The sequence below is a fragment of the Bactrocera tryoni genome, chromosome 3, assembly GCF_016617805.1.
Source record: "Bactrocera tryoni isolate S06 chromosome 3, CSIRO_BtryS06_freeze2, whole genome shotgun sequence".
Taxonomy (NCBI): Eukaryota; Metazoa; Arthropoda; class Insecta; order Diptera; family Tephritidae; genus Bactrocera; species Bactrocera tryoni.
In genome coordinates this window covers 59,932,698-59,956,761 of record NC_052501.1, presented here as the reverse complement: position 1 = coordinate 59,956,761, position 24,064 = coordinate 59,932,698, and the positions used below count along the sequence as shown (strand labels likewise).

Genomic DNA, 24,064 nt, shown 5'->3' with positions numbered 1-24,064 from the left:
AAAATGGTTTCAATCGATTGATAAATTATTTCAATGTTAAAATGTTTTAGACGCATGTAGACAAATTGCTTGCAATTCCGTACTTTTTTTTTGCTTTAACTATTAAAGTGAAATTTAACTCAATTATTTGAATTAAGTTTTAGTGATTTTAAAGTTAAATTTTATGTAAAAGAGTTTACTAAGGAAATTTTTGTATACACATAACCTATACACTCTGCTATGTAAATTTCCAATTCTCTGAAGATTGAGACTATAGCTTCTTGTATATATTAATTAAATTTAACACGTTGTTTGCTTTTTGGAAGATATTAAAGTAATATCAAAGAAATACGTGAGGACTATAGTTCTCAGTTATCATAAACAGAGTTTTTTAGAATCATTGCAAAATTAATAGTTGAGCCAAAAAGTTATTTTGTTATTATAATGCAAAATATGGAATACTCTAATGACTTTTTATTATATAACTAATTTGAGCAATATAATAATATATAAAAATATACATAGTTTTAATGTACATACCTTCTGCCTTTGTATTGCGTTCAAATGCATCCAAATCTAATACACTACATGAATTCATAAGACCTGCAATTGATGTAAAGAAACCCACATCTTTTTTCTCCTTCAGATGATTCAACATTCCCATCTGAATGTCTATATTACCACCACGGAGTATTGCTATACCCAAATTTAATGTTGTCATAACCATTTCAGAGGGCACACCTTTTGAAGCGGATATATGAAGCAGCACCATTTCCGCAACGCCACGATTTGAGAGCCGCGCTTGATGGAAGAGAAGTTTCTGTTTTTCCATTTCTTGTTCCTGCAATTTAATCAATTTGTATTATACTCTTAATTAAATGCTGGAGATATACTAAATGTATCTCAAAAGTTCTTACATAAGTATGGCTTATTACCGCTAGTTTATGTATTGTGCACTTTAGTTAGAAGCATGTCAAAGTTAAAATGTTTCTTAGTCAGTAATATGTGCACATATGAAGTTAATAATAATGAACAAATGTAGTAATATGCTGACTTACATGTATGCTTGCTCCTTCCTCATTGCCCTCTCCTCCACCCTCTTCATCGCCACCCTCTTCTTCTTCTTCTCCACAGGACTTTGCAGCGATTTGTGCGTATGACATATAGAGTAAATCTTCTTGCAAAGCTCCGCTTCGTTCGGTCATCGCTCCACGACAGAAAGTAGTAACTAGCTGCGTAAGTGGATCTGGCTTACCTTCAGACTCTTCTTCTTCCTTCTTGGATTTCTCCGATTCTTCAAACGTTTGCGTCAAGTCTTCAATCATTATCTCTTGACCTACGTTTTCTTCTTGAAGCCATTGCTCATAGTACGATCTGGCAAAAATGTTGCAGGCTCGATGTCTAATATGAGTGTAGATTTAAAAGTTTGAGTAATTTATTTTTACTAGAACGTATATTTTATAAACTGAAGAATAGCCACACGTTTTGTTTTCTGCTAACTGTCGAAGTGATATAATTAATTCACTTCATAAAAATGTAATCAAATACGCACCGTTTGTTTCAATTTAGGTGAAAAAACGTATGGCGATTCTCTAGTTTACCTTGAGAAAAAAAGACCATGCGTTTAGTTAGTTAGGTTAGTACTAAATTTATTTTCAGTGAGTTTCAAATGCATGTGTGTGCAGAAATATTTGCATGAAAATTTGGTACATATGTACATATGTATGAAAACTTAATACTTTCTGTAAAAGTAATTTTTTTCAATAATTTTTCGATTATATTGGGGAATATTAACAAGAGGAGAAAGTGTACCTGCTCATGCGATAAAGATGTTTAGCGCGTAAGCTGGATATGACTGCCTGGCGCCGGGCCAATGTAATTTTCGAATTCCAACGTTTGCTTCTTGGCTTAGGACGTGATGCCTAGGAAGGAATTAAGGATACAATACACGGTATCAGCTAGTTAAAGCTTTGCAAAGAATACGCCATACATACACACTTTTGAGGTTAGTACGGAAAATATTAGTAAAAACAAAAAAATTGATTGAATATGGAAGACATGGATTTTTGACTTAACTATACAAATAAACTGATAGTAATGTAAGTAGTTTTTGGCATTTAAAGACATTAAGTCAACAACTCTACATTTTTCATCTACGTTCAATGTGACTGTTAGTGTATTGAGCAAGCGGAAATTGTTCTCATTTGTTAAAAACCTGGGTAGAGAATGTAGAGATGTCTGACGGAAACATGCAATAACGGCACGTTTCCTTTGTATGGATACAACACTCCTGTAGACGTTCTTGCTTTGTTGTTGGGGATGGTCAATCTGTATATATGACGAGTTTCACCACCATCGGTGTTTCAATAAATTTGAGTAATGCCATATCAGAGCAAATAAATTTTACATGTGTAGTTGATGTCGTTTCGCGAAAGTGTGAAAAAGTAATAAAAAATAAATTATAATAATGATATTAAAAAAGTGTAAAAATGTTTAAAGAGAAATAAATATTTTTGCTGGTTTAAAATTCAGTAATATTTTATACCGTTTTGTTTACTAACTAGTAAAATTGGAAACATATTTTCCTTACCATATGTAAACCGAACAGAACTTTAGCCATGGCTACTATACGGTCAACAGTTTCTTGCGTCTTGTCCTTGCTTTTATCATTTTGATTTGAAGGTTTTTCCAATGCCTGTTCATCTGCGAGTTCCTCTCTTTTTCCCAACTTTGAATACAAATAGTGTTGCCATGACATTTCATCTGAAGGATCTAATTTGTCAGGAAGTGTCAACTGATTTCGAGCAAATTCTATAACATCATATTCTTGCATTTTTTTCAAGTAGCGATCTTTGCAATGCTGTACAAGCTCCTGTTCTCTCCCAGCAAACAAATTTAAGCCAACTGGAAGCAAACGCTTCAGACAAGCTACCATTAGACTAGCTTGTACTTCTTTATCTTTGTCTCTCTTTTTATCTCTGTTCTTTTTCTTCTTCTTAACTTTACCACCTGTTACGGGTGCCCCTTCAGTAATTGCTGATCGTCTGGTAGCCGTAGGCATAATAAGCGCCATATTGTCAATTTCATTGGTCGAAATGAAGTTTTGCTCTTCCTTAAGAAAGTATTGACTCTTTGACCATATGTTAAATATTTCAGCTACATGATTATATAAATCTTCCGCTTCGGGGATATTGTCTTTAAGCCAGTGATTACGTTGCAAATCAACATATTTAATCAAAAGTGGATAAAACGAATAAATGTCCCGAACAAGAAGTTGCCAGTCTTCTTGTAACTGAGTTTCCACTTGAGAAGTGTCATCAGTGGCCGATTTAATAAAACCACGCATACTCTCTTCTTTATGAAACATATTTTCTGTCCGTTTTTTCACACGCTCGGCGAGTGGCAAAAACGGATCCTTTAGCAACTCTTCAGAAGTGTTAATAATTATTTGTTGTGTGTATGCAGCGATTCTCGTCATCCAAGGAGCATTATCATTCCCAATATTCTTTTTAATCATTTTTAAAACGTTACGAAGAAGTGAGTTCATATGATCTGCTGTTACCATAGTCACGTGATTGCCACTGGTGGGGCTAACATTATCCGGACCCTGTGCCCACCAAAACGGAAGATAGGAGCAAAGTAAAGGTAAAATAACGTCTATTATATGCGGTGCATCATTATATGTTTTTTCTGATTCAACAAAGATATCGACTTCTCCCAGAATTGTTTCTAAATTTGGCATGCAGTTTTCCATACGAACCATAATATCTTGAGCTTCTAATGAGTGGTCTGCAATGCGATTAAGTAGTGAATATTGATTGTGCTTATTAAGATGTGGTTCTAAGAAAGCGACTGGGAAACAAGAACTGAAGGCGCCCAAGCACGAGCCTAGTGCAGGCCGATGCCGCTCTATTTCGGTTCTCAAATATTTTCGATCATGTGTGAGCGTTCCATCAGTTCCTAGGTGATACAATGCCGCTAATATTTTGTACGAAGCTACTTGTATTTCGTCTAATAGAAGATCACTGCCATAATCGCAAGCAGCTAAATGGTCGAACATAGCAGTTAATGCTGGTAGTACTACTTGATTTACATAGCTCAATGAAGTAGATGTTTTTAAATGTGTGCCTCGAAGATGACTATACTTGCCCTCTTGTAAATTAAGAATCGTATTACCCAGATCATCAGCAGTTTGATTAAAAAATGTTAGCATTGATGTTCTTATAAACTCTGGACAATTTTTAACTAGTGTTTTAGCATCTATGCCCTTCACTAATACTTGAAGACACCGTACTGTGATTCGCACATCTGGTCCAAAGGCGCTAAGGCGATTACGAAGAAGTGATGCTAATTTACAAAATATAGATGCTACCATTTCTTTTTCCTTCAGAGAAGCTGCGCCTGTGATGTTTGTTGCCGTTGCCATTGCAACAAAATAGTTACGGTGTGTAGAAAAATATTTTTCCATTAATGGAAGTACAACTTTTGAGAAAAATTTTATGTCACGCGAAGCCGTTTTGAATGATGAGCGTCGGCTAAATGTGGTCGATGGCTTAAGTAGCTTCATATTAATAGTAGCTCGATCCAAATATTGAATTAATTTTTCTAATAGAGAATATGAAAATCGAAGTTCCACTGCTGCTTGTGTGGCTCCTCCTTCTCCTTCTGTAACTCCTCCTTTAGATGGCCTACATTCAAATGTTTAGATAAAAAAGACAATATTTGTTCTTTGGAATCAAATTAGCTTTTTAGTCATTCATTATTAAAATGTTAATCGAATATATGTTAACACATTCATATGTATATGCTAATTTCATCGTTGAAATCAATTAAGTAATTAAGTAATAAATTATAAATATATAATTTAGTATATATATATTTAGAATTCCTATCGAATAGTTATAATAGCATTGTCAACATATTATTAATTACTCACTTGTGTAATTTGTAGCCTTGATATTGCATATACTTCAAAAATTCTTGTGATCGTTCACGATCTTTCCGTTTTTCTTTATCTGTTAATAAGTCATAAGGAACAAGTTGAGGATGTATAACACCACCGCAAGAGTTAAGCTCTTCTTTCTTTTTCTTTGCCCATATGTCATGAGAATTCTCAGCCAAACGTTCTGCCATATTTTGCATTTCTCTACTTAGCGTTAGATTTGTCATATCTACTGGATGTGGGTTATAGTTGAACGGACTGCTTTCACTCTGAAAATCGTTCTGCTTTTAAGAAGATAGCCATAATGGAAAAACGAGGAGTTGTTGAATTTGGGTGGAGTTTCGTACCAATTGTAAGAAATTTGTATGAAAGAGTTTGTCATTGTTAAGTGATAAGTAAGTAAGAAGGACAGTTTAAAGCTATGTAAAAGGAAATATACATACGATTTGTGGTTTGGATTGACGACGAGTTGATCCACGATGATTGAGAGGAACATCAATATCTGACTGTTCAATACGCCAACCAATAGAAACAAGGGCTTTCAGACATTCTCTCACTGGATCTCGATAACGTTCACGTTCCTTTTAATATAGAAGTATAAATAAAAAAAAAATAAGAAAAAACGTTAACTTCGGCTACACCGAAGCTATATTGCCCATCATAGGTGCTTTTTAAATAGCAAAAACTCTTTGAATTGATTTTGATCGACGAGTTTGAATGGCAGCAATGAACAACAGTGGTCTGATCTGAACAATATATGTATATGGAGATACCTTGTATAATAAAAGTACTCAGCAAATCTGAAGGAAAATTTGCGACTAATGGCTAAAGGTCTGTGGGGTATTTGAGGTGTCCTGATTACGAGACAGTTGCAAAATGACTGTAAACTTTTATAATCTATGTCGAATTACGCGAAGATACCTTGTCAATTAAAAAGTTTTTCATACAAGGGCTTGAACTTGATCAGTTAGTTTGTATAACAGCTATTAGCTGTTGCATTAGTTAACAATTGATGCCAAATTTCGAGTAGATATCTCGTAAAAAAAGTGGCTACTATATGATATAGTGGTTTGGCATTGGCGGTTCCATCAAATGTGCAGCGTCGTGGAGGAAAATGACGTGTGCAAAATTTCAGATTAATATCTCAAAAATTAAGAGACTAGTGCGCGTGTATACAGATTGACGGACATGGCTAAATAGACTCGGTTCATCATGCTGATCATTTATATACATTTTATAGGGTATCCGATGTTTCCTTCCGAGTTGTACAAAATTCGTAGCAAACTTTATATTAAGTTCTGTTCCTATTCAGGGTTTAATAAAAATAGGTCAATTGATAATTCATAATTTATGAAGATTTAAATACAAAATTAATAACTGTTAACTGACTTTGAAAAAATATAAAAATATAAGTTTTAATAATATACATATGAAAACTTAAATACGAAAGTTATTTTATTAAGTACAAACTTAGAACATATGTATAATTTTATTCAATAAATTTATTTTTGTGAATGTTTTTTCCATGGTTTGGTGTTTCTCGAAATGACAAACATTTTTTAAGTTTCTGAAGATAGAAATTAAAATGACGTAAAAAAATAATAAAGTCTAACTTTGATTTACGAAATGTATGTGTATTAGTTAGTAGTATAAAAATGTACATACGTAATCACTTAACATGTTGTAAGGCTTCAGGCGAGGATGTTTTCGATCATTATCGGAACGTATCTCGCCATAGGACCATCCACTTTCTAAACGTCGACTTGCCCAGGCATCATGGTAATGTTCACTAAATTTCTGCACCAGTGCTTCGAGATCATTGTTTAATTGTACTTGTTCTGTATCAATAGGTTGGGGATCATATTGTGGCTGATCCGGAGCTCCCGATTGTCGACCATAATAGTCTTCATCAGTATTTTTCGATAAACTGTAATCAGGCGGCAATGCACATCCAATAGCAATTAAACAAGGTAATGCTTTTCCAAATAACTCCGGGTCATAATCCATATTGCTCAGGGAATCGAAAATATTAGAAAACAGAAGCATCGTCAATCGTTTTTCTTCATCAGACGATGCCCCATATGACCCTTGACCTTGAGATGAACCGTAATATTTTGCACAACGATCGAAGTGAAGAGTGAGTAGCTAAAAGTATTATTTGGAGTAAATTAAAGTTGCTGTTTTCAAGGGTTTTTGCCTTTTGCAACTAGTTGGGCACTTATACTTATTTCAGTGAATTCTTATAAAATTTAAATTAATTGAATATATACTATATATGTAGTATAGCTTAAATCGTGTGTAAAAAATTCATATACTATACTAAATTCAGTAGTTGCTATTTAAGTCTAGAACTGTGCCTAGCTTTTTGCAAAAATTGGTAACATATAATATCTATTAAAGGACAACGTACTCTTAAGGCCACGGTAGTATATTCAGATAATTTGGATACATCCACAGTCAACTTGCGCAATAGTTTCAGTAACATGGCAGGTTGCATCTGGGATGTAAGTGCCACCAAGAAATCCGATACAGCTTCTCTCTGGCCCTTTGTTAGCATGCGATTTTTTGATAGTCGATATACAGTGTGCAACGTTGCGTCCAAAAGGCTAGCATAATTTTCGGCCTCATTGTAAAATTTCGAATGTTTTATAAGTAATGGTAGTATAGAATTACCAATGTAACGATTCATCGAAAGGGCCATGTCACTTTCCGACCCATCACTCTTATCAAGAATAGTGGCTGTTCGTAAATCAGGTAAAAATGCATCTTCCAATAATCGGTAGAATAAATCTTGTGTTTCTATACCATATACTCGTTCTAAAAATAGAACAATGCTTTGTTTATTGTTTGGTAGAAGTCCGGACGGCATATCTGATTTTGGTCTCTCTTCTCCTGGTGGTGTTTGTGTCAATGTGAATTTTAAACTGAGAACCCCTTGAAGATCTTCCAGTGGGACCAATGATCTCAAAATAGCTCTAGCTCTAAGCGATTCATTTTTTCCTTGTTCAATCACGGAGGCATCTGGAGCACATCTTCCAAGAAGATCAACAAGCGTACAATAAAAATTAAGAATCGCTGCACCAGTATCTATATAGTCTTCATCTTCATCTCCCTCAGGCAATGGATGTGTGAAATTTAAACCAGCAATTGTTCCTTCGGCCTCATTTTGCATGTTGCATCTATCAGAAATACGCTCTGACATGCGGTTAGCTTCCACTATTGCGCGGAATAAGCCTTCCCCTTCTCCTCTTAGAGCCGGTCCTAAACATTCTGGACGGCGGATAAGAAGACGAATGACAAGGTTTGCGTTCTCTTCGACGCTTTCCCCGTTTACCCATACACAATATCTTAGGAAGTCTAAGTAACGTTCACCTTCTACTGGATCCCATCCCAAGTCTGGATAGCCTTTTTCAACTAATTCTGAATTGCTTTGCAGTCCGCATCGCGACAAATAAACGGCAATTTTTTCTAAATAATGTTCTCTTAGTGCTAGAGCCAGTTCTGTATTTTCCATCAAGCTAGAATATGCTACATCTAATGGGGTTGAACCACGTAAACTGGGTCTTGCCAGTAGGATATTTGCGTTGTCTAATAAGAAGTCAAAATGGTCAAACATGGCTTTCTGATTTTGACGACCTGTACGACAAAAGTAACAAAGGAAGCGACAACATCCAACCACCATTTCATGAGATGTGTCTTTTTCTTTTGGGGGTGCGCCTTCTACCCCTTCCGTCTGGGGGGGAGCATCACTTTGTGCTTGCGCTCGTCTTCCTAATGTATTCATCATAACTGCCATTACGTTCTCGTGAATTCTTAGTATTCGTATAAGATCAGGGTGTTGGAAGAATGTAGCATTATTTACCAATTTCCAAAGACGTTTTCTCATAAGCTCCTCCTCTTCTTGACTCATTTGTACCGGAAGTAAAGCGCGAATTTGACTTAAACCAACCCACATTTCAGCTACGTCCTCTCTAGCTCTGTTATTAATAACGTAGGTTTTACCCAGAGCTCGAACCAATTCACCCACAGTATCATATTGGCGAACTAATAAGCTGAACATCTCACGTACAAGCTTCGGGTTTTCTATTTGCGATTCTTCAGCCCAACTGACAATAGTTTTTATTAATACTTTTCGAAAAACTTCTTCTGGAGTTTTCTTCTCCGGTTCCTCAATTTCTTTAGGCCCTTCCTCTAGTTCTTTAACAGCATTTATAAAATTATAAATTTTTGTAATTGGTCCCGTTTTCACTTCTTCAATTGCATTACAATCCACTTCATCGGGTTCTTGCAGAGCATTAAGAGATACCTTTTTCATAAGGCTATCATGAAAATCATACAATCGACTTCTTAAATCTAAACCACATGTACAATTTTCTTGATCATCAGACTCAAGATTTTTAAAGCACAGTATTTGATTCATCTGCTCTCTAGGGGGACAACGAAACTCTTTAGTTTTTTTTGCAGCCACAGCACTTGGAAGATCCGACTGCTTTATTTCAATGTATCGCCGGAGCTGATCGCCTTGCAAATCACCAACAAAATCATGAGAAAATGATATGATACTTTCAACCCTATGCCGCAGTTGTATGTCGTAAAGGTGGTGAAGGAGGTAACACATTTGAAGCTTAGCTCCTTCGGCCATTTTCATCGTCAACAGGCCTTTCCGATGTTCATCTTTGCCGTCTGTCAAATAGGGGTGTTAAATAAATATAAAAACAGTTACAAGTTTCTCAAACCTTTTTCAAATGTGATATCCCAAGTTTCAGGATCAATCATAATGAGTAGCTTTTGTACATCCACATCCGTAAGAACGCCAACTAATAATAATCGATCAGTAAGCTTAAGAAGTGGTCTTAAAAAAATAATCAATCGGTTTATCAAAATAATGACATACATATATTGATGTAAATTGCTCCCTACTTACAAGAATAGATTCTCATTAGTCCAACCAATTGGATCACGGTTGTGAACTTGATTGACTTCAACTGCTTCTTTCAATGCCTCCATTACAAACTCTCTTACTACTTCAAGTGGAAATTTCGGAGAGTACAGTTGATCGATGTTGGGTATTGGTTCACTGGAAACACTTGGTAAACTAGATGTATGGCTATATACTGGGGGTCTTCATAACCAATTTGTGCGAATGTGGATGTGATTGTATATTGCATATATAACATATAAAAACAGGAACGATGCTCGTATTGACATACATAAATAAATGTATATATAATATATACATAAGTATATACATATGTATTTTATTGTATGCAAGTGCAAAAGTGCGTGATGCGAATGCCCATGGAAGAAGGGAAAGAACAATATAGAACAATCTTGGGATTTTGTAATAAGACTTCAAATATACTATGCATATATGATTATAATGTTAAAGTATCAGGTAGTTATATAAAAACCCAATTTTTGCATTATGTAAATTAATACGTTAAATAAATAACTTGTTTCCTTTGCTCGATCAAAGTATGAACATTTATTCAAAGGAATGTTAAGCATCCACAAACGGCGCATGTTTATGTATGCTTCTCTGTTCATGGATTTGGGGGTTTGAGGTGCTTCACAGAAAACATGAGCGCTGTTAGAATAATATATAATATTGTTATACTTTTTACCGAATTTAAGTAAAGCTATTAGTTACGGCAAAAATAACCATGATTGCATACTGCAAAAAACCAATGATCAGGAACATAGAAGCAAACTCTTAACTCAATGGAAACAGGAAAACCATATTGTTACATTAGATTGGCCATCACAGTCATCAGATGCTAATCCAATAGAAAATATTTTGGCATTAACGAACGCCAAAATATCAGAAACACATTTAACGTCAAGAAAAGATTTCGCTCGGCTAATCCAACATAATGGGTTATAATTAAAAATCAGCACTAATTTTATTTCAGCGTAACTCAAAAGATACTATTAACAGAAAGCTTAGCTTTTCCATGTAGTATAATTATATTATTTTAAAAAATACAAAAATAATGAACTTCGAAATACGGACCATTGTCAGAAACCCTTCTTAGTTTACTAACTTAGGATACTTGAGCAAACACGTTGTACACCATTAGTATCAACTTCCTTAAGGCACTGCCGGATGCGACGTGTCAGCTGCTTCAAATTTTGAGCCTTCTAACCATTTGTATATACTAAAGCTTTGACTTCTCCAAAAAAAATCCCCAATCGGTCGGCATTGAGTTAAGTTTGTCGGGTTCTTCTCTTTACGCACAAAGTACGTGTTTTTGTTGTCCAATGGCTCCAATGTCGCATTTGCATAATAACAAGTGGCTTTGTCCGGCCAAAATACGATTTCATCGTTTTTATGGTGTTTATGTATGAGAAAAACCAAAATTTTGTCCAAACATTAATTGATGTACGTCTTATGATTTATTATCAGTCCATTTGGTTTAAAGAATGGCTCAGAAATACCCTTTGGAGAAACTATTATGTAGAGCATAACTTTGGACTCAATTTTTTTTTTAATTTGTATTTTATCCCGGCAGGCGTTATAGAAATATCGTATGTGTAATAAACATCGTTGCCCGCCATTTGCTGCCCGCTGAGTGAAAAGTAGCTCTCGTCATCCAAAATGGATGATTTTCCACTCAATTTCTTGCACATCCACCAACATTGTGATTTTACTTGACTTATCTGCTCTTCGGTGTACCCTGGACAACGCTGCTTTTTTCTGGCTTTAATGTTACGTCTATTTATTGTTTTGAAGATATATGGCTGTGAACATTCGAATTTTCGTTCGGCTTCGTTTTGACTAATGCAATCCTTATTGCTGAACGCTGTCTTCAGCTTCCGAATGTTTTAGGGCGTCATAATAGTCGGCTTTCTTCCAAAACCCAGTTCCTTTTCTATTTTTAGAGTACTTGATCTGGATACTCCTTCCAGCAAAAAATGCACGCACGTAAGCTTTTTTCCAGCGGTTTCATGTTTTTAACAAAGATGTACAACGCGGTCGCGGAGGTGTTGCTGCTTAGAAGACATTTTAAGCACTAACTGAATTTGTAAGCTGTTACGAATTTCACGTCAGAAATATGACGCAATCAGTTCGCTAATTGCGTAATATTTGCATTTGAAAAATAAAAATAACAAAATAGCAGACTATTAAAATGAGTGCAGATTTTTAGTTATAACCCGTTACCTGGAGGTCGCTTTCTGTGAAATGCGCGGAAAAATTAGTTGCAAGTTGTCATCAAAGATGTCAGACTATCATAGACAATGGGAGATTGGAGCAAATGTTGAATTGACGTAAGCTACATATAACAAAACAATGATTTTCTATAATTAAAACATTATTTTCAATAAACGCTCTTTAAACTTTGGGAATCGAAAACGTTATTTTCTGTACGCATTCTATACACAAATAAATAGTTTGGGAGTCTTTGATGCACATTTTAAGGAAAAGAAAGTTTTCGATTAACAATTATTATATACATATATGTATATATATATAATATTGTTTCATACTTCAATCAAATAATGCCTAAATATATTATCGATATATATTCGGACCATACAGAGCCCACTAAGTTGTTCACTTTAACAAACTTGCTTAAGTTTTCAGAGGCATTAAATTCCTTCAGACTTGATATGAGTTACGATAAGGACTTTAGTTATGTGTTTTAATTAGCTGGTCACTCGAGTTATTTTCATTTGTAAGGTGCTTGGTGGGGTACAATGATGTTTAATTTATTTTAAACTTGGGAATACCAAAACTTAATAAAACTTTGTTTGTGCCGTTAAGAGTTGTTTACTTTGAGTTTTCAAAAGCATTAAGTTCCTTCCAGACTTGATATGAATTATGATAAGGATTTTAGATTAACTTAATAAAATTTTCTTTGCGCCGTTTAGTGTTTTATAGAAATGCCAATTGACAAATTGTTGTATAAATACCAATAGCTTATTTCTTTAATAACTCCAATGTCTTATGGTTGTATTGTCTTTGTATGTTCACAGATTTTCCGATAACGTGTCGAATTATGTCAAATAGAGGGGCAGTTTAAAATTTTGTTTGTTTTATATTCTACATAAGATTACTGATGAATCATAAGTTAAAAGTTAATACTTACGTAATATCCGTCATTCGCATTTGGGGGCGCACCGACTCTGTTATAAGTGAGCGCAACGAGTGGCACATTTCATCATCGCTGTATAATTCTTTTAGCTCAGTGCCAAGTGGAATTATGTATTCATTCTTACATACTTCCATTGTAGTGGCATGTGACTCCAAGTGAAGTGCAATTAACAGGTCATAAAATCCTTGTCGAAGAGGTCCGCTCATGTATTCCGACCTTATTGCGTACAGAAGCTGTTTTTGGTCAACGTGCTGACAAAGAGCATGAGCAGCGCGATAGTTTGACTGGTAACAAAGTGCAGCATATAATGTAAGGGTATGAGCATGAAATGATAATAATTTGTCCATTTCTATTAACTCCAAAATGTCAATGCAGCGATCTTCTTCGGGTATGTGAAGGGCAAGCATTGATACTGGATCTTCGCATAACATAGACCAACCTCTTATATCGGAAAGTTTGAGAGCGTGCACTTGCAGAGCAGTGTTTGGAACACGTGCCCATTGATGAGGCCGGAGACACTGTACCTTAAGGCGAGGAGGAGACTGAGGATTAATATGCTTATCGCTTGTAGGGAGAACAGCAGCAGAAAGAGGTAAAGTTGTAGATGTACGCCCCAATTCAATCTGTAAAATTTCTTTACTCGTTGCTTCCACAAATATTGCTGGAAAAAGCTTTGTGTCTGGTTCCATCATCCAGCGGTGAGCAGTCTCTTTCCCCTCACAAGTGAAACGAATAATACCCGTCGAGGTGTCCACAAAACATCCAATAAACATTCCCTACAGTTGTAGTGTTTCATTATATTTTTGCATTGTTAATATTCACATATTATGTGGTATAGTACAAAAATTATATCGCATTCTTACCTGAGAGGCGCCTTTTCCGGAAGAATCTTGCGTTACTTCATTAAAAAGTTCATCAGCTCTTACAACGTAGCAACTCTGTCTATCAATACGATCTATAATAACTTCATATTCGTCTTCAATAACAACGGAACCACATCGTACTTTTGATTTGTTAAACTCCTTACTGTGAAGATGATATTGTGTTGTAACCCAACCGACATAGACATGTGTTGGATCTTGTCCAGGAAATATCCGAACACCGTAAAAGTATTCATTTATTAACTTCAAACACTCAGTGTCAAATAATTCGTTGCCAGATGATTCTATAGTTGGTTGCCCCAAAGTAGTAGAGGTCAGCTGCTTAGGGCCTTGTTGAATTGGAGAAATCGGTATATCGGCCTGTAAATGTGTCAATATACGTATGTTTTGAAGACATTATGTTAGTTAAAATATCCGTTTTATTTAAAAGCTGAAATTACATACATTATTCAAGCGAAGAGTTGGTGTTTTTGTGGATAATTGAGCATTTACAACATTGCGACCATGTGCAACAGTATTTCTACGTTCGAGTGATGTTTCTTGGAATGTGCTACCTGTTTTATCTCTACTTTGGTCCCGCGATTTCTTGGAGAAAAATTTAAAAGGGCTTCGACCACGTTTTTTCTTATCATCAATTCCTTCATCAATTCCATTCAATCCATTAATACCGTTTACCATATCAAACGCAGTAGATCCTCGCATGTCGGTCGCCACGTCTGACTCGAAAGTTATATTACGTGTCAAGGAACTTCGACGAGGTGGTCTTGCGGGACTGCGTGCCAATTGTTCTTCTGATTCCACCGCGTCATCAAAATTTTGATGAAGACCTTTAATATCGCTCATGGTGAAGCCACCTTTCAACATATGATCTACGTTAGCAGCAGCTTGTTGTTGTTGTTGAATAGCTAAATCTTGAGCTTCGCGTTGTAATTGATACTGCCGTATTTTAATTTCTTCCCATCGACGAGTCTTTTCTAACTCAGTTATAAATTGACTCATGCAAGTAACAGGCAGAGAAAGTCGTAAAAATTCCCAATTTGCCTTTTCCATTGTTTCAAACGTATTATGAGATATTTTCAAATGTGGTGGGGTGTCTGCCCCTCCTGGGATACGTGTAACATCTATTCGACAGTCAGGCATTTCTTCAGTGTTTTCGAAAATTGGTTGATCTTTGGTGTACCAATGAGTTACTGGGCGACGCATATTACTAAATTAATTTGAACATGAAGTGCAAACTGGAAAAATAATTAAAATAAACTTCAAACATACACGCAAAACGGCTCATAGCCCTCCTGTAGGCCACATGTAGTAAAAAACTTCAGCGAGTCCACATCTTGCCCATATATTAAACGTGCTTTTTGTCCCACACCCAGGGTGCAAGCAGGTACAAATCCTACTCCTTCTGCAGACACCTCTGCAAAAGTTGTTTCACCACCTAAAGCGTCCATAAGAAGTTCTCCGTTAAGTGAAAAACCTGTGTACGACAATTATGCGCATTATTAATCCTATTAAAATTATTGATATTAATAATTGCAAAGATTAAAACGCAAAACATTTTTACTGCATACAAATGCAAAATAATATTGCGATCCACAATAATTAATATTAAAAGAGCAAAATAAAACAATTGTGCTATTAATATATTTACGAAAGTTAGTTGGTCAAATGCATGAGCGGTTTGTTGTACATGTTTAGCACCAGTCGAGCACGAGCATCCTTAATTCAACTCACCTAAAACACATTCCCCAACATATAGGGCTCAGAGATAGCCTTTTATTGTAAGTGTTCTTTAGTGGAGAAAATAAGAGGTGAATGCGCCAATTTTTTGACAAAAAATTATGTAGTTGATAGAGAGTTTCAATTTCCTCCACTTAAAGTACTCTTTAAATTCATACAACAAATTTGTAAACAGTGAAAAATTGTTTCGTTGGTGCATAGTTCAGTTGGTGTATATAAATATCTTATTATTAATACGAATATTTCATTTCAAAAAGCAGCGATTTTTTTCGTTCATCTAATTACCTATAAGCAGCATGCGGTAAAACTTAAATTAGTATGTTTAGTAGTCAAATACTTATACATAAGTATCTAAATACAGGTTTTTGTGATAGTTTAGTGTAACTGTAAATGTTTAGCTTCAATTCATGAAATATTAAAATCAAATTTTTAAAATTTGACATAAATATAAAGTGCGCTGCATTACACATTGTTCAATTTTTATTCCTCTAGAGTAGAACTTTAATATAATTGTTTTCTAACTGGTTTTTACTTTCTATTTTAGTCTTTGTGTTTTTAATTTCTATAATTGATTGAGTTTAAATCGAAGATGTAAGCGATAATTCTACCACAAAAAGAAATCTCACATTTTAAAGGTTTTTCGATTTTCTCTTTGGGGTAGAATATAATACGAGCACGTCTATACTTTCAATTACTTTTATGACGAGTGAATAACTAAAGATTATGAATTGAAAGTCAATTCTTTAAGTTTCTTTGGTAAGGCAGTCCTTATGTTGTATTTATTCAACAATGTGTTTAATTCTTTGCGTTGTGTCGCCATATAAGGAACATATATTTGGACCATTGATATGACCCCCTCTTTAATATGATCCTTTTCATTTTAATACCAGGATAGCCAAAGATAAAGGTGGTTTACTAGTATATTAAGTAAAGACGGGAGGCGAAGTATTATCATAATTTTGAAGTTATAAGTAACTTCCACAAATTTATGATGAGTTTCCTCGTAATTGGTAACAATATTACATTCCGATAGAACTCGTACCGGAATTATTAGGGTAAGTATCGATGTTGTTTCGATTTTACTGTTCATTTTTGTGCGTGGTGAAATTTCACTGACATTCAAACGAGTGTGTACATAAAAATTGAGGTTAGGTTTGTTTATTCAACATTAGTAGTAACCAATTTTGCGTATAGAACCCGAGTTTTAACTTGCCCTCGTCTTCGGAACCCGGCGATTCCCAACGATAACAGCTGGTCCGGAAACGCCTGGAAATCAGGCACGGAAATTTTCCCGGCTCTGTCGGGAAATGTTCCCGATTTTTATTTACATTTTGTAAAAAAAAAAATATTCGGCCGGGTTCGAACCCTAGGCTGGGGAAGTGACCTGCCAGCTTAACCACTACGCCACGGGCGACTTTGAAATGTAGATCTCAAATATGATATACCTTCGCTAAGCTGTTAAACCGGTTTGACAGACAATGAAGAAAATGAATCTCCGAATGGAGGAATGCACTTCGATAGGGACTGATGAATTGTGGTCATGCTGTCAGATATCGGAGAAGTCAACGAAATTCGGAATGAAGCAAAAAATGCTGTCATGACTCCGTGTTTCTCGCACAAACTCAACAACAGTATTTCAAAGTCAGTGAAAGTACGATTAATCGAAAACGTTGCCAGTGCCATACGAGAAGACGACAAATTCTTAAAGAACTCATTTCCAAAACGTGTGACTGTATTAGCAAAGATACTTGGTGAAAAAATTGTCCAGTTGTGTGAAACAAGATGGGTAGAGAGACACCATGCTGTCCTTCAATTTGTTGCGAAGTTGCCGTTGATCATCGAAGCTCTGTCAAAAATCAGTGAGTGGAAGAACAGAGAAACAGCAGGCAAAGCAACAATTCTCATTTGCAAGTTCGAATTTATCGTCGGGCTTCTCTGTCTCAGCGACATTCTATCGCTCACCCATTCGCTCAGCGTAGTTCTTCAAAAGGAAACAATGATTTGGCGAAGGCATTAAAAATGATTGGGATGTTGCTTGCCACGTTGAAAAAAAAGAGGGAAAAAGTTGATGAAATATTCCGATTGATTTATTCAGAAGCCAAGCAAATGGCGGGAAAACTCGATATTGACGAAGCGAAACCGAGAACATGTGGTCGATAAACGAAACGCGAAAATTACGACTTGAGAACTTGCGAAGATTGCTACAGGGTCTCTGTCTATATAACTCTGCTGGATACCATCAAAGAAGATTTGGAAGCTAGTTTTACACAAGAAGTTTTGGATGGTTACCAATTGAGTGTGTTGCTCCCAGAAAAAGCAAGTCTTTTAAAAGAAAACGAAATCGATGGTCTAATCGGATGCTTGATAGAAAGATTCGGGAGTCTTCTGGATAATGAAAAACACGTACAAAAATTGAAATTCAAAGGTGAATTAAGCTACTGGCAATGTCACTGGCAGCAGCAACAAAAAATTGAAGGCAGCGAAATTCCAACTTCTGCACTGGAAACATTAAGAAAATGTGATGTCGACATATTCCCAACAATACACACCTATCTCCGACTATTCTGTACACTTCCCGTAACAAACTCGAGCTCTGAACGTTCTTTCTCTTATCTTCGCCGCATCAAAACATGACTTAGGACGACCATGCTTCAAGAAAGACTAGTTGGATTAGCGTTGCTTCATACGCATCATGACATCGAAATCACCGCCGAAGAAGTCATCGAAAGATTCGCAAAACTTGGCAGTCATCGTTTTGCGTTATGAAACACGCAATGTAAAAGGATTTTTCTGTTTGAATTTTTAATAAAATGAGCCACTATGTAATGCATGCATATGGTTGACTTTTCGATTATAACCACTTTGTTTACCTAAAAATTGGAATTGATAATTTTTGTTTCATAATTTGTACTGTATTTCTCTCGCAATAATAAGTTTGAAACCCAAATCGAAGGATAAATTCAATTCCCCCCCCCAAGAATAGTCTCTGGATTCGCCACTGGGTATGTACTATATATGTAACCGTACTTAAATTATGAAAAGCTTGAAACACTAAATATGCACTATAAAAAAGGCCCTTTTTGAAAACACAATAGTTTTATAACATGTGCATTGCAAAATATTCATTAATTTGTGGGTTTCATACATTTTATATATACTTTATGGGACAAATATCGTTGTGCTAAAAGCATTACTACTTTCTAGCATATTAACAATCGCATAAAACTTTGTTAACTTTTACTCAGAAGACTCATCAGTTGTACTTTCCAATATGTATTTTTTTTAGTATAACCTTCTTTTCTTTATTTATATAATAATGCCCTTACCTAGTATTTGATTATGTTACTTGCGATTCTATGATATAACATTTGTACACTGATAAAGCAGTGTCAAATGGTTCTGCTTATTGCTAAGTAGTAAGGAGTGGAATGCATTTTCCAGAAACAAGTTATTACTTCATAAAACAGCTTTTGTGTAGGCAAAGGTATGAATATTAGGATTTATTCATCTGATCAATTGGGTATAATGATGTTTAGTAGATATCAAAAAGCAAGGTCATGGACACAAAAAATGTAGTTTCTTACTGATTGTGTGGTCGGCGAGATCTAAGAACACGCCGACAATATCGCCATGCCCGCATTGTTTACCAAAAGATTCACAGGTGCCACCAGCAATTTTTTCTTCCTAATTAAGTTAAAGTTAATAGAAATACTTATATAAATTAGTAGAATAAAAGCGTATTAGGTAAATAAGAATATTAATAAACTAATGAAATATTTGGACATTCGTTCAACTGATTTCTGACACCATTGAATTGAAGCTTTATACGAGGAAAGTATTCGCTCTAAATATTGTATACCGCTCATTTGAATATATTGTATGGTAGTTGTAATTAATGAACAAAACAGCGGAATGAAAAACGCTTATTCTGAATTTATTGGCAACTTGTTTAAAATCCTTACTGATGGTCCTCTCCAAGGCATCGATAAAACAACCAATAACGTCGCCTTCCTCATACCGAACACCAAAGTGTTCCACTGATCCGCCGTGCATCTTTGTCACCTATAAGTTTTTACATGCGTACATACATAAACATGTATACACACATATATATGTTTATGATACATGTGCATATATATAGTTAATAATAGCATAATGAATATAAAAGTAATAAATATATGTATTTCACATACCTTGTCAGATTTTTTAACACATTTTTTTAGTACTACTAAATATTATACAAATACACAGATACCGGTGAAAGTTTCCAAAACTGTTATACTTCCTCTCTTTACAATTTATTTTATATTACTTTACATTAGGGAAGGCCACTCGTCGGCGAAAAAGCACTTCATATATAAACAAATTCAAATAATCTTTAAGAACTACTTATTTATTGCCAAAAAAATATGCCTTCAACACAAAAAAACTTGAGATCAGTGGCGGTGGTACGACTCTTTTAAAAGCGATTTACATTTAAAATTGTATTGAATTGAGGTTTCCAAAATATGACCAACTAATTCAATAGGTTAGTTAGTGTCAAAGTAAATCAAAGCCAAGATAATATTAAATTAAAAATTCTGCAAAGGTAGTTTTACGAGCATATTTACCTTACACGAATTGAAAATAGTCAGTAAATTTTGAGTAAGTCAAGTCGTTTAAACTATTATTAAATTTTGTTGAATATAAGAACATATCGTCCCAAGTTTTATATTTCATAAAACATGTATATTAAATAATTAATAATGCATATACAGTAGAATCCCGATTATCCGAACATCGATTATCCGAATATCCGATTATCCGCACTCCTTCGTCTCGGTTCTAATTGTCAATTTAAAAATGTTTTGACGGCGCATGACGATTTTAAAGAAATGACAGAGACAATGAAAATTCTTAGCATTAGTGAAGGGTGCGATGAAGAAAATATTAAGGAATGGCTGAACTGCGATAATGAAGACCCTGGATTCCAAATATTAACTGATGAAGAAATCATTGAGGATTTGAACAATAACGAGAGAGAAGATGAAGAAGAGACTGAAACTGGGGATGTATATCAAGTACTTTTGAAGCTCTTTATATTGCGTTTAAGTGGTTTGAAAGACAGGATGTATCGGATCCCATACAGTTGTTACAATTGAAACGCATCAGGGACTTGGCCGCAATGAAACGATGTGATTCTTTACATCAAAGACCAATAACAAGTTATTTCCAACCAAAATTTTAAATTACATAGGCATTATGTAATACATTGTTTGTCGTTATTGCTCGGTTTTTATATATCGTACATATTATCTAAACTACACTTGTAAAGCTTATTATATAATAAAACTTTATTATAATTTAAATATTGTTTGATTTGCTTTGAAATCGATTATCCGGATTTTCGATTATACGGAATACCCCTGGTTTTATTTGATCCTCATAATCGGGATCCTACTGTATACAAATGTTCACAAATTTCAATTAATTTTTAATTAATAAAACATAAGATTTTGTATATGTCCCTGATGTATATGCTTCTTAATATTCATAAATATACATATGTGTCTATAATTTTGGTTGGTCCAGGAATGAGATTTCTATTTCCACTAAAACTCACGTTATGTCCGTCAAAAGCCCAACTGGAGTCGTCGCTGCCCAACATGGTCCCTGGATGACAGTCTGCTCTAGCCCATCCTACACGCATTGGACCTGCTGTAAGAACCTCAAACTCGAAGTACCATTTTCCAGATGTGACGGCATAATTCCGTTCGACGCGATAAGTGCGAAAAGCAGCAAATTTTAATCGTTGCGCCTCAGCTAATAATCCCTCATTGCCTTCACCTGTTGGTGGATCTAACATATATCCATAAACCAAGAGAGTACGTACTGTTTCAGAAGCGGTATCACGATTTGCTTTTTTAATGGCTTCATCTACTTTTGAGTAAGGCACCAAGTGTGGGCTGCGGTGATTTTCGGAGTCTTCATTGAGTCCATAAGTCCAACCTTGTTGGATTCTCTCGCGAGCCCATAAATTATGTGTATTTTCAGCCAACTGGTCTACTAATTCCTCCAATTTTGGAGAAAGTGTGACTGCACTGAGATCTAAGGGAGCAGGTTTGTAGCCATTAGCCTGCATAAAAATTTCATTTGGTAATCGGATGGGACGAATACGGGCAGGCGGCTTATCCATAGTAATATAATATCCAAGAGCTATTATGGTCCTATGAAAGAAGAAATTACTAAACAAAAGTTCTAGGGAAGCATAATATACATTACTTAATATACTATTCAGTTTTCAACAAACATCCTATTTACAAATGGGTCTTAGTCGTTTTCGTTGTTGCTTGAATACTTTTCAAATAACTTTATGAACACATGTTTCAATATTCAAAAAGTTTGAAAGGATTAAGTTTGGAAGCTACCGAATATGTTGAAATATACAATACTAAAGGGGGAAGACATAATTTTGTTCGACAAAATTGTTAGTAGTTTATTACTACATTTTACCTTAATTTTACGAAGATATAAGGTATTACAAAGTTCAGGGGATACAAAACCGGTTTTGTCCATTTTTACCACCACAACACATTAATTAGAAAGACTAACTACTACTTTTGGTAAAAAGATACCGCAGATCAACAAAAAATATTGTTTGTTTTGAGCATGGGTCTTACCTAATATATTCTGATTATATATGATCTGACAATTACAAACTGAAAACATTTGCTTTTGAAGCAGTTATAGCGATTTGATCATTTTTGATTTTCACTGGAAGTTGCCATAGTATTTGTTTGCACATTACAGAGGATTAACGAGTTTTAAAGTATGATTTAAGTAAAAATTTCAAGATTATTATTTTCTCTCTCTTAATCTACCTGTTAAAAATCAAGACAAAAATTTGGCTGTACCAATGCCGATAATTTGGAGGGAACCAGGAAATCATCTATCAAATATTTTAAGAATATTTTTCCAAAGCTTTCAGTGGCAAAAATAAAAGCCGGATTCATATTTGAAGTAGTAGGTTGCATGTTGCATTCTCATTTAAATAAATTTAGAGTGCATTTGAGAGCTTATGAGGAAGAACAAACAGAACGCTTTTATCAAGATATAATGTATTTTAAGAGACGTTATCTGACAGTATACAGTATTGGGTCAGCAGATATTCAAATTTTTACTCATTAATCGGATGCCAGATAGACGGATGGATTGAAAAACATCTGGAACTTGTTTCTTTGTTTCACCACTATGGGGGATGAGACGATATTTACAATAAAATATCTTTTATTTTACCACTTTCGGTGCTGCTAAGTCTAACTAGCGGTCAGTCTCCCATTGGATTATAATTTTTAATTTTTTTTCACAATTCAACATTCGTTAGTTAAGTTTAATTTAATATTTACTAAGTTATTTATATATATATATATATAGACTTCTTACTTAAGTGTTTGCACCGCCAATTGACTATCGTACCGACGCTCTGGTAAAGGTAGTTTTTCAAAATGAGTAAGACATGGATGTATTCGTTGGTAGTCATCTCTGTGCTCTCCCCAAGACCAGCCTGCTTCTATTTTGTTCAGTGCCCACATTTCATGGATGTTTTCTGCTAGTTTTTCCTTTATGTGATCCACAGAGGAAGGAAGTGCGACACCAGAAGTGTCAACAGGGTTAGGTACAAATGCAGTGTCATCTTCGATTAGCCACGGTCCGGCTAAAACATTTTTATTTAAGTTTCCAAAGTAAAAACAAGGATCCAAGCTTAGATTTTGATGTGGCATCAAACACTGAACTAATGGGGAGAATCCCAGAGGTGGGGTAAATTTTAAACGGCCGTGGTCTCCACCAAAAAGAAAGCGGCAACTAAAATTCAGTATAAAATAGAACAGTTTATATGTACATACATATATACGTATTACTTGTTATTGAATGGAAAATATGGGTATTAACATGAGTATACTATGTGACTTTTGTTAGGACTAACCTCAACTTTGAAGAACAACTCATTACAGGGAAGAACATCCCATCCAAATTAAAATCCTTGAAGCAACCGCGAACCTTGCTACCGTTAAAAGAAAATGTAATAATAGGTATTGAAAGATCTATAGTAACGCCAATAACATCTCCTTTTCGAATATATGGTTCCTGGGGTAAGTCGTTAACAACCAAAGTTCGACGACCACCCGTCCATAAATGGGCGCCGTCAAAACCGAAGGAATAAAGATCATCACCTACACCGTTTCCTCCCCACTTTTTACCACCACCTGGGTAAGGAACATAGCCAGAGGTATTAGCCCATCCAATTCTCAAATGCGGCATCATGTGAGTAGTTTGTTCAATATGATCCATAGTGACTTCGAAGTACCACTTTTGGTACATCGCAGATCCATCTACTTGACCAACAAATATATTCGGACGTATGCTAGAAAAAGTGGAAAATGGATTTTTTC

At 35.1% G+C, this 24,064-nt stretch overlaps 1 protein-coding gene across 18 annotated transcripts in view; it reads right to left on the bottom strand.

Moving 5' to 3' along the window:
* LOC120770889 (ryanodine receptor) overlaps positions 1–24,064 on the bottom strand; it is a 78,097-nt gene that overhangs the window by 8,936 nt on the left and 45,097 nt on the right. For 2 of the 18 annotated variants that reach the window (XM_040098540.1, XM_040098551.1), the window contains exons 11-29: positions 23,599–24,036; positions 23,058–23,477; positions 21,238–21,841; positions 19,598–19,697; positions 15,168–15,372; positions 14,343–15,105; positions 13,881–14,258; positions 13,012–13,793; positions 9,846–9,998; positions 9,658–9,773; positions 7,332–9,604; positions 6,587–7,066; positions 5,365–5,502; positions 4,916–5,190; positions 2,570–4,667; positions 1,792–1,901; positions 1,038–1,380; positions 897–935; positions 520–820 (exon numbers count right to left, since the gene is read on the bottom strand). In XM_040098540.1, coding sequence (XP_039954474.1) covers positions 520–820; positions 897–935; positions 1,038–1,380; positions 1,792–1,901; positions 2,570–4,667; positions 4,916–5,190; positions 5,365–5,502; positions 6,587–7,066; positions 7,332–9,604; positions 9,658–9,773; positions 9,846–9,998; positions 13,012–13,793; positions 13,881–14,258; positions 14,343–15,105; positions 15,168–15,372; positions 19,598–19,697; positions 21,238–21,841; positions 23,058–23,477; positions 23,599–24,036 — 10,016 coding nt within the window. Of the gene's footprint in view, positions 1–519; positions 821–896; positions 936–1,037; positions 1,381–1,791; positions 1,902–2,194; positions 2,308–2,569; positions 4,668–4,915; positions 5,203–5,364; positions 5,503–6,586; positions 7,067–7,331; positions 9,605–9,657; positions 9,774–9,845; positions 10,044–13,011; positions 13,794–13,880; positions 14,259–14,342; positions 15,106–15,167; positions 15,373–19,219; positions 19,320–19,597; positions 19,698–21,237; positions 21,842–23,057; positions 23,478–23,598; positions 24,037–24,064 lie in introns of all 18 variants that reach the window. The other 16 variants (XM_040098532.1, XM_040098550.1, XM_040098535.1 and 13 more) reach the window with 14 other exon arrangements.